General features: G+C 38.5%; 1 protein-coding gene across 5 annotated transcripts in view; it reads left to right on the top strand.

Annotated features, from left to right (window-relative positions):
• The first annotated feature begins 4094 nt into the window (after nucleotides 1-4094).
• Nucleotides 4095-11712, top strand: part of LOC102235339 (RNA binding protein fox-1 homolog 2-like) — a 50220-nt gene continuing 42602 nt past the window's right edge. For 3 of the 5 annotated variants that reach the window (XM_023334696.1, XM_023334699.1, XM_023334698.1), the window contains exon 1: nucleotides 4095-5190. In XM_023334696.1, coding sequence (XP_023190464.1) covers nucleotides 4939-5190 — 252 coding nt within the window. In that variant the 5' untranslated portion in view covers nucleotides 4095-4938. The remainder of the gene's footprint in view (nucleotides 5191-11712) is intronic. The other 2 variants (XM_023334697.1, XM_005809072.3) reach the window with 2 other exon arrangements.

Below are 11712 nucleotides of genomic sequence, written 5' to 3'. Positions count from 1 at the left end.
GTTTTCCTTTAATCCTGCAACTATTTTACTTATTGACATGGGGATGGGCAGTAAACATTTAGGTCAAAACTACAGCAAGAAAATCACCTTGTCTTCAGAAAGGCATTACATGTGAGCTTTTTGAGATACTGTTTTTAAAACATCCCTCATATTTAATTGTAATTAGGGGGTACTTTTTGCAAATTCTGCTTATAAATGTTTGCATTTACACCAATAAATGCATCATAGAAATATATATGAAGTGTTTTCAACTGAACAAAGTCAAAATATACTTCTACTTTTTTGCCGACATTTTGTCTCCGTCATTCTGTTTGCCAGCAAAATAAAAAGGTCAACATCTCAAATTGAGAGGAATTCATGTACTTAGTATTTGTGCTGAAGATGGATTACAAATCTAAGTGCGATAAAGACAAAGATGAGATTATGTCTTCAAATCTCGACCAAATGTACTTTATTTCTATATTTAAATTTCTGCCTGTAAAGTCAAGAACTTGATATCATTTAATGAATTAAGACTCTTTGCTTGTTAGGTCAAATGTTAGTGCACACAAATCCTTGTAGGTGCACCTATATAAAATGCTTTTGTCCCAACATTCACTAGTGTCAAAAATAAGATTTTTGTTGAACATCTGTTCAGACTTTATTTCACCGTCATATGTATAAACCTGTTCACCATCTGCAAACCCAGTACATTGGAAATATCCCACAAGCTGCATGCAGGTATTGCATGGCTTACAAATAATAAATGGCAGTCCAATTCACATTTTTTTTTAAACTGCTGTTCTTTGAATTCAGCTTTGTAAATAAAAACCATTTTGTTTGACTGCATAAATTATGTAAAATGTAATGGGGTTTGTCCAGTATCCTTAAGAACATAGTACCTTTTTGTTAAGACTTCAAATGCAAATTTTGACATTAAAAGTGTTCAAAGTGTAAACAATTCCACTGAAAACTACTAGCAATTTGCTTTTGCTGATTATCAGTGCATGTATAATGCCTTGTACAAATCGTCAGGTCACCACCGCAAACTTCCATTACATTTTACATACAGTTTTGGGGTTTAATGTTGCAACATAATTCACTGCCTAATTTCAAAATAAAAGGAAATTGTGAATTTTTTTCCTATTTGGCCTCATTGTGTCAATGCTTTGTAGAGTTGGTTATCCCTAGCATCTCCACAGCGAACTACCATGTTTCACCATGGAGATGGCCATGGGAAGTATATCTTTGTAGGCTAATTGCAAATATACACATACTGTATATACTCTTGTATATATTTTTTAAAGATTTAAAACCCATGCATCTTTTACCTTTTGCTTCAATTATTCCATTTTGTGTTTTTATATAATCCCAGAAAAATACATTTGTGATTAAAGTATTAATACCAGTTCAAGTACTATCAGTAGGCAAACTCAGAAAATAACTGAAATATCTCATACAAAGATGGTGTATATGTTTTAGTCCTTATGAGTTTAAAAATCAACCATCTTCTAACTGGGTGAGTTTTCCATATTTTTGTCATTTTGGTCAAATGGACTTCTATACCCATAGCTTATAAAAACACAGCTTGTTTCAATTGATGTAAGTTTATTTAAATTGCACATGCTGAGAGGGAGCAATTTAATCTGGGGTTGTGAAGAGGTTAGACACCTAAACCCATCTGGCAATGGGAAAAATATTTGCATTGCAGTGTATTAAATTACCTAGATTTCATGGCTGAAAGCAAGGTAAATAATATACAATTTCTTTTATTTAGGAGCCAATAAGCAAATATAGTACATCGTCTTTTCACCCACTACTAAGCCTACCAATTTCTACATTTATTCGACCACAGAACTGTTTTTTTTTTCTTAACCACTAATGTAAATGCATACCACTGGGTCATGTTTGGTTACTCTAAATATTGCAAAGAAAACGTATTTCTAATCCCTTCTGCAAACACTGGCACATTTCTTTTGCTAAAAATAAAACTGGACAATTTACTGTCTGAAAGAAGGGAAACATACTAAAACTCATAAAGAGAAAATGTATTGAAATTTAATACAAAAACACTACAATCCTAAGAGGACTCATATTAGAGTTTCTTCAAATATGAGTTTTGTGTTCTGAGGAAGCCTCTGTCTTGCTGTTAGTCAAGAAGAGGATGCTCAGGGTTGTCCATGATCTTCATTCTCTGAGAAACCTTCTTTTCACCATCATCTCCAGATCTCCCAGAACAGGACCAACTTTCTTTATCTGTTTGTTTGAACTTTTTAAAGTCCCTGGCTCTGATGCTGCCACCCCGGCAGATTATGACAGACAAGATTGTATTCTCCACAGCAGATTTAAAAAAGATATGTGGCATATTGCTGCAAACCCTGAAGGACCACAAAATAAAGTCTGCTCTCTCCCATTTTGTAGACGGCTTCATCCTTTCGTCTGTATGTTAACAGTGAAGTATTTTTCTGCCTCCGCCACCTCCAGATCCTCTCTATAGAAAGTGTTTGACCTGACCCTGTTTCTTCTGAAATCTAGAATCTTGTTTTGTTCACATCCAAGATAAGATGATTGTTGCCACACCATGCCACAAAGAGGTCCGCCAACTCTGTCTTCAGCTTCGTGACCATCTCTGATACACCTGACGACTCCAGAGTCAGCAGACTCTTTCTGAAGATGACAGGACTCTTGACATAAAGTGCAAGCTTGGTGTAGAGTGAAAAGAAATGGTAAGAGTACACTCCTTTGTGATGCTCTGCACATTTTGGCATGTTGTAACGACGAAGTTTAATGTATTTTATTGGATTGTATGTGATAGCCTAAAACAAAGTAGTGCATAGTCACCTGGAAGCCGTTATTGTGGCAGTAGCAGTATTATGCTGTGGGAATTGTCTGCAGAAAGGACAGAGAAGTTGGTTAGAGTTGATGGAAGATAAATGGACCCACATATGGGGCAGTCATGGGAGAAAAACAGTTGGAAGCTTAAAAGTCTTGAGGCTGGGATGGAGATTTGCCAGCAGGAATATGATCCTAAGGATGCAGCCAGACAGGGGAGTGGATTAGATCGAAGTACATTAATGAATATCCTGAAAGTCCAAATTAAATGACGAATATGTGGCAAAACCTGAAAATTTAGTTTCACAGATGCTCTTTTGCTGCCAGTGAAAGATGGTGCTACAAAGTGCACACCACAATTTTCACATTTTTGATGGTAAAAACAGTTGAAAACCACTTTCCGTCCGCTTCACCATCATGAACTGTTCTGCATTGGTCCGTCACATGAATTCTAAATAAAACCCAAATATGAAAAAGTTAAAGGGGTGTTAATATTTATGCAAGGGACTGAACATTTGAGCCCAGTATCTGGTGAAAGTGATGTAATTGTTTTCCCTCATACAGTATACACTCAATTTGTGGTTCACGGTTTAATGTGACTCATTAAGACTTGACTGAAACTGTCACCAAATTACCAAATAGTTTGCATTTGGGTAAAATTAGGAAAGAACAAAAGTCTGGAAAGTTTAGGGTTTGCCTTTAGATTTAGCTACTTATGCCTTCTGAGTATAAGAACAAGCATGTCCTTTAAATGTTTATGACCAGTTTATTTAGAAGTCAATAAAGCCTTCTCTGTACCTTTTTTTATATGTTCCTCCCTTGGTAGCCTTTGACCACTGGGTGTCATCCAAGCAATAAAATTGCCAGAGGAACATGAGGTTCTGTGAGCTGCATGACTCACAGCTGGGCTTGTGTGAGGACCTTGGCCTGGGTAATGGTTGTGTAATGAGTTAGGCATGAAATCTCGCAGAGAAGCCCACCCCGTTATTATTTAGTCATGTGAGGTGTCTGCATGGAAACAGCTGGAAAATCCGAACAACACAAGTAGAAATGTAAGGAGGATAATTTGATTTAAAGTATTTGGACCGAGGGGAGCAGAGAGGCTCCTAAAGCAGGGCTTTCCCTCCTCCCCATAAACACACCTCCCCTCAGTAAAATGTATGGAAGCACTGCGGCACACTGCGTGTATTTTGCGGGCTGCATGGCTGCCTGGCTCAGCGTTCAAAGGCAGAGCGGAAGATAGGAGGAGGGGAATGAATACAGCAGGAGAGTGGGAGGAGGAGGGAGGGAGGACAGTTTCCTTTCTGTAACACACACGCTACAGGAACACACCGCCGGGAAAAAAACGGGGAGAGGGAAGAAAATAATAACCAAGAGAGGGAGAAGGAAACACCGCAGCCCCTCCGTCCGTTTATCCGTCCCTCCGTTTGTGCGTCCGTCCTTTTGGTTGTTTTTTCCCCCACTTTAAGCCAGAGAAAGCTTTTTTTTCCCCCCTCTTGCGGACTAACATGGACAAGAGCTCATGAGGAGGGCTGACTTTCAGTGAACCACTTCTCTGTGGCTGATAGGGAGGAAAAAGGCGACGGGGAAGACATGTTGAGGGGCTCTTCGTCTTGAGGTTGCGGTAGGCTGTTGTCGGTGTTCCGCTCTCTAAACACTCGGCTCCGGTAAGAGGAGAGGAGGAGGAGGAGGCTTAAAAGACGGGGCAAACGAAAACTGAGCTCAGCAGTCAGTTGGTGTGTTTAATTGGTTTTGTTATGGTCTGAAATAAGGCAGGCCTCTAAGGCAGCCCCGCAGTAAATAAATACACGGACAGCAGAGGGGCTACCTGCTTAGCTTCAAATTAAAGCTGCTTTTATTTTACAGGGACATTTTCATATTTGCTGAGAGTAAAAACAAAGCTGGCTATTAGATATTTGCTAATTTTTTTTTTCTTACAGACGTCAACTCTTTAGGGGGGTTGTAGAAAGGCCCAACTTAGAAAAAAACAAAAAAAAAACTTGTCCTATTAAGACGTTTATTATCCTCCACCGTCAGGCTCAAGGCACGGAGGTGCAGAAAATTAAGTAGGCGGTCTTAGCCTCGATTTATTTCGGGTAAAAAAGGAACAAAAGAAGATTTTTTTAAATGTTAATGTCGACCGACGTTGCATCCATCATGCTGCCTGTGTCCCGGGCTCTCATAGACCGGGACAGGGAGCTGGAGACCATGGCCGGGGTTCACGCCAACCCGTCCGGTGCTCCAGGAGCCGTGCGAGGCATGAAGCGCGGAGACCCGGAGCCCGACGGACAGACGGCGGCCGCTCTGGTGGACTCCACTGGGGCTGAGTGCAAGCGCCCCAGAATCGACGGCTCAGGAGGGATCGGCGAGATTGGACAGGTGAGGACAATTGGCGATTCATATTTTAAGAACAGTAAGACTGTTTTTATTCAACATGTTTATCCAAGTGATGGTTGTTGTTGGAGCTGCAGCAGAAGGCCCTGCATGCACTGTGCTGCTTCCATTACCAGCTGGGAGGGAAATACCACCACGTTTCACAGCTACACATGCCTTGAGTTGACTTTTAATACGAAGCAGGAGTTGTAACAATGTAACGCATTTCTCCATCAGGCTGCTTCTCAGACATCCTGTTATAACTTTTCAAAATCATCTGGTTGATAAATATCCTTAAAGCACAACTCCGGGTGGACAATGTAAACAAACCGAGCCTTTAATTATGTGGCCAATGTAGGGTTAGCGGTATGAACTAGAGATGCACATATCAGCATTTTCCTCAGCCAGTACCGGTTTCTGATTCCCTTCAGATTGTTTTATAAATATTTTGTAAAACATTTTTTCAAAGCTAAGGGTGAAAAGTGCTGCATGTCCTTTTATAGAGACATTTAGAGTCTAAAACATAATATAAAGTTTATACTTATTTCTGCATCAAAGTATGTCTCTAACCTTTATCTGATTTATACTAAGCAATAAAAAAGTAAATGACAATAGAGCTGTCTTGGCCTCAGTGCACCAAAAATGGCCGTATCTTGTTTTTAAAAGAGCATCACCGAAGGGCAGAGGGATGTGCGGGATATCATCAGAGTGGATTATGTAGGCTGAAGTACTCCACTGGAAGACAGACAGCAATTTCTCCACCACTGAAAGAGCCAGTAATGGAGGTGAAGTGGCCTGTTTGCTCCTGTTTGGGAAAACTAAATGGCTTGCTTCAGATCGCCGTCCTGTCTAGTGAGTGCTGACAGGCAGTGCCTGCTGTAATGCACTTACACACGTGATTGGGGGATTGTATGTATGTGTGTGTTGGGTGAGGGGGGGTCGGATCAATCGCATTCGGGCTCTAAAACGTATCGAACTGCCTGGCTGGACAGTCCGGAAATGAGAGTGGGAAAGGTACCCTCTCCCCTTCTCACCCCCCTCAAAGGCAGTCTCTGTTGGTTCTGCAGGAGCAGATTTGCACTATCAATGGCAGTAAAGAGGCTTTGTTTCCAGCTTATGGGATCGCTGTGGATACTGGAGGGATCAAAGATTCTTATTTAAATAATCTTTAAATAAGAATAAAAAAAAGAACAAAGTGGATGCCCAGATATTTGTAGCGGGTAGTAAATGAAGATTAATATTATTTGTTTGGAGCTTCTCAAATTGGCTGCCACCAGTATGATCAATTAGTACAATAATTTTTCAATCAGAATTGATAAAACAGTTTTGAGCCTTTCAGCTGAAAAAAGTACATTATAATGTCATCACTGTGAAATGTGATGGTTGTCAGTGTATTACTTCTGACAGGTTATAAATTGAATATTAATTTGTTTAGAGGATCAGAAAATTAATTTAGAATGAAGATGGAGAGCAATAAACAGCTGCAAATTTTGACTCCAACAGTTAATTTAAGCTTGACTTTGAAAGAAATTCCTTAATAGACATATTATCATCTCCTTGTTTACATTTATTATTGTTAAAGCTTATTGTGTTTAAAAAAAACTGAACACAGAGCCTCAAACCTTCTCATATTTTGTAACAAATCTGCAAACTTCAAGGTGTTTGACAGACCAACTCAAAGTAGTACATAATTATGAACTAGATAGAAAATTACACATGATTTTCAAATGATTTTACAAATCTGTAAAGAGTCGCATCGTTTTGTTTTCAGCCAATCTTTTCAGAACTACCTTTTCCTGCAAGTTTTTCAGGGTATGTATTTTTTTTGGTTTGACTTTACTGAACATAGTGTAATAAAAGAATAAACAAACAAAATAAATTTAAAACAAAAAGCAAAACAAACGATATGTATATCTGCTTTGCACGTGGAGAGCTTGTTTGCCTTTATGAAAAAGCTTGAGCTCAGTTTATCTGTTTTTTTTTCTTAGTCTTGCCTCAGATTCATTGTTGAGTTTCTTCCTGGATTGGTCTGTATTTAGTGTCATCTTCCAGCATGATTCTGCCACCCTCACGCTTCACCAGGGGGATGATTTGTTCAGGGCAGGAACATATGTATTGTTTTGTATATGGACCAAAAAGAAAAACACAGTTCTGCTGTCAATGGTTTCTACCTGAGCTTCAGATATTTGCAGCTCCTCCAGAGTTACAATTTCCTTCTCTGCTTCATTTCTGAATAATTATCTCCCTTCCCAGCCTGTCAGTTTAGGTAGATGGGCATGTTTTACTAAATTAGTAGTTGTGCTAATTTCTGTCTGTTTTTTGATTGATTGATTTGGGTTTTATTTTATATCTCAACCTGTTCTAGACAGGTTGAGAATATAACCTGTCTAAAATCGTCCCATTCCTTTCTCTTAACAGTGCCTTGGCTAGTGTTGGTTGAACTGGATTATTCACTAGGTGTTAGAGTACAGGGGCTTAAATAAAAATATATTCCGCACTTTTCAATAAAAAAAAGCCCCACCAAATAACCTTTTCTTTCCACTCTGAAATGACGTGCCACTTTGTGGTGGTCTTGTCACATAAAAGCTAAATAAAAACATTGAAATGTGTTGTTCTTACTGGAAAAAAGCGGTTTACTTGAACTTTTTCCGTTTACTTTCGTAAGGTACTGTATTTATTTTCCTCCAAACTGGTGATGACATAAATATTCTAGAGTCAAACTTTGCTAAATGACCTTAAGTTTTCCGACTTTTGCAAACTTGTTTCCAAGAAAGCCGTATGAAAGTGCAGAGAAGTGTGTCTGTTAAGCTAATCTGCAGGGATGGAAAATATTACAGCTGCCCCAGCTCTCAGAAGCAACAGAGTCCCCCTTACTTAAGCCTTTCCATCCTTCATGCAAAGCAAAAAAAAAAAAAGAAGAAAAACCTTTATTGCTGACATTACGGCAAGATTTTTTTTTTATGGCAAGATTTGAACTTTAACCTGAATGTGAAGGCAGCACATTTGGGTGTGGTTGAGTAGTGAGTAATATGTTAATGCCACCACTGTTCAACAATGAGATTTTTACCCACTTGGTCATTGTTACTGTTTTTTTTTTTTTCTTGGTGTGATGTCATCAATGTGCAGGGGTGGAAATGCTCTGTCAAATCATATCTGCAGAGTTTTAGCTAAGCAACAAAGCATTGCTAAATCAGTGCAGCATGAAGGAGGTGACTGAATGTTCAGCTAATGCGGCCAAATTAACGGCTGGGGGTCTAACAGGAGTTTGAGCTGTTCTTTAAAACCAAGGGTTTGGATTTTATATTGGTGTCTGGCTCACTGCTGCTGACTTCACAACATATAATCAGTCTACTTTATATTCATGCGCTGCACTGGGGGAAGTCCTGTTTTTATTTTCAGGGTGGCAGGGGATTTATAACACCTCTCATCTTCAGCTCAAGCCAGATCATTGAAAATGTTGAGAGGAGATTGTCGGCTTCGATATCCGTCTGGCCTGCCGTGGAGTGCTTGGTGTTATGCTGTCGCTCTGTGTAGGAATTGGGGCTCTCTCGATCCTAATAAGGACTTGCCTGGAGTGGCAGCCCAGAGGACAAATGACTAGACCAGAACAGTAATGTATGTGGTTCAGCCATTCATGCTTTTATCTTAGCCACAGCACGAAAACATCAGTAAGAAAAATGTCCTCATCCACCAGATTGAAAACCTTTTTTATTTTTCAGGGCTGCTATAAATTTCTGGGGAAAACCTTTGGACTGATTTGCATTTCTGAGGTAGCAGCAGTGTTTTGGGATGCGCCTCTGCTGAGGAGCCGATGTGCTTAAAGTGTAGTTATCATCCCATATGAACTGCAGCTGAGTGATGTGTTGCTCCTGCTGTGTTTCTGGTGCATAGCAGTATAATAAGACCTCCTTATTTGAAAATAAGAAAGCAGCCATAGCTTTTTTCTAAGAATTAAGGTTCTGTTGTTCTTGAGCCTTTTTCGTCCACATTTGAAGATAATCCCAGTATATCATATAGAGTAAAAAACAAAAAAAAGTACTAATCTGTAATTATTTGAAAAGATTATGTTAACCTGAAACACCCAGCTGAGTTGATAGTAGTGATGACAAATCAATTTTCTGGTGCATTTAATTTTCGTACTTAAATACATTCACTTTTTCTTTCCCAATTTGCATTAATGCATTTTGTTTATTTTAGGTAAAATCAGGGGTGGATGTAATAATACACCTAGCTCAGAAAACAAGATTTTATCACATTCTTTCAAAATCTGCTTTCAGTAACAAAAAAAGAGTCTCAGGGGGTCATAATACCACCACAGGATTTAACATTAAACCATGCATGCAACAGTTTAACAAGACAAAATGTCATTTTTGAATAAAAGCAGTTAAATGATTGCAGGTTGCATACAGTTTCCTTTTTTTGACAGATTTTTCTTTTCTTGTCTCTCTCTATATATATCACTCTTTCTTTGAAAACATTTGCCTTATTTAGTCATTTTCTTCCAGGTTTTTCTATTTTAAGATTTCAAATTGCCTGTAAAAATGGTTGTTTTCAAAAACCTTTCCACCTGCAACAACATAGAAGGTATGAATCTGGTGCTAAGTTTGTTACCCAGCGTACGGAGAGTAATGTTTTGTCATATTTAACCATGAACAACATGGAAGAGTTGAAGAGCTGCTTCCATTTTGTTTTTCAAAATAGGAGCCACAAAGTGCTCACATTCATATATGGGGCTCCTAATAATAGCTTCCACTTGTTTTAACAGACAGTCACATACCAACTAGATAGCAATTTGCAAGACAGAGTTCACTTTTACGAGAAGTATCAGCTTTTTGTTGTCTCGAGAGACAAGATCTTGTCGGGGCCTTAGAAGCCATTCTCACTTTTCTCTCTCTCCTTTGGTCTGATAACCTTCTTGCTTCATCATAGTCAATAATTTTCCATCTGCAATGCAGTCTCTACCTTTACTCACATGATATTGCTCCACTCTAGCTGTCAATGTTGAGGCTGAGGGTCTGCACTATAAATATGAGATTCTCACAATATAACCTTGATTAAAAATATGATGTTAGCACTAGCATTTTTAATGAATAATCCATAAATATATAATTTGATGTTCTTTTTATTTTAAAAAAGTCAGTTTTTCTACCACTGCAAGAAATAATATAAATTTTTTATTATAGTTATATTATTTATCATATTGATACTTGGACTTAAAAATACAAGATAGACCCCCAATAACTGTTGCTGTGGATATAGTAAAACTATGTTTTTTAGTCAGGTTGTTCAGTTAGCTGCTTGACAGACTGTTGGCTTGTAACTTGCTCATTGTAGTTTTCAAAAAAGTGTTATCTCAAGAAGACTGTTGTTGTTTTTCTCTTTTAGTTTTCACACCACAATTATTAATAATTTTCCAACCAAAAATCCTTTCAAACAACCTAACTTTACTGTGTTCTAAACAAGAGTAAATCATTCAGTTTGTCAGTTCTGGCATCTCATTCAGACCTCAAACCATTGGAACAGTAAGAAACATTATGGCTGGGAGCTGTTTTTTAGGAGCTACGTTTGGCCCCTTATTGTCAGTGAGAGGAATTCTTTATGCTTCAACATACCGAGATTCTTAGGACAATTTCATGCTCCCACCTTTGTAGGAACAGCTAGGTGATGACTCCCTCTTGTTCCAACATGACTGTGCAGCTTGGAACAAAGCAAGATGCATAAATATTTACATTAGAAATTTTGGTGTGGAAGAATGGCTGTTTCCCGACCTAAACTGACAGAAGACCATTCGAGTGAATTGGAGCAGAGGGTTTGAATCAGACTATCTTGTCCAACTTCAGTGTATATCCTCAGAAATGCACTCCTGGAAGAATTGTCAAAAATTCCCAGGCACACTTTCCTAAACCTTATGAAACGCCTTCCCAGAAAGGTTGAAAATGTTATCAGTGCAAAGGCTTAGTCGACGTCATATTTAACCCTATGGATTAAGAATGGGATGTCACTCAAGTTCATATGTGTTTGAGGGTAGATTAGCAAATACTTTTGACAATACAATGTTTACCTGATCTGCTCTATGCCAAGTCTGCAACTTTAAAAACTGTTTGTTGTTTATGAAAAAGACTTCTAACAGAAATCTGTTTTTCTACAGAAATGTGAGCCTAATGGAAGAGAAACATATCTGTAATACAGACTTTTCTCGAAGCTGATATCAACACTATGTAATCCTGGATGTATCTGGTGTAGTTTCTGCAAGTTAGCTGAAACATAATACACAAAGAAAAAGAAACGGAAAGAAAACTGTTGTGCTAAGTTACCTGCTCCAGTCAGCAATTAGACATTATTGAAGTTGCACACCAGGAGGCTGACGGGTTAAAGCCAGTGTGATACCCAATCCAACACTTTTCTAACAATTTTATCAGCACATTTATCAAAATCCCACTAAAGTGTCAGAGCAGAGCACTGGCCGCAGTATTTTCCATATACAGCCACTGACGCTATTCCCAGAAGCCACATTTCAGTTTCTACTTT

Source organism: Xiphophorus maculatus, chromosome 5, assembly GCF_002775205.1.
Source record: "Xiphophorus maculatus strain JP 163 A chromosome 5, X_maculatus-5.0-male, whole genome shotgun sequence".
NCBI lineage: Eukaryota > Metazoa > Chordata > Actinopteri > Cyprinodontiformes > Poeciliidae > Xiphophorus > Xiphophorus maculatus.
The sequence above is the reverse complement of the archived record's forward strand: the minus strand, read 5'-3'. Positions and strand labels throughout refer to the sequence as shown.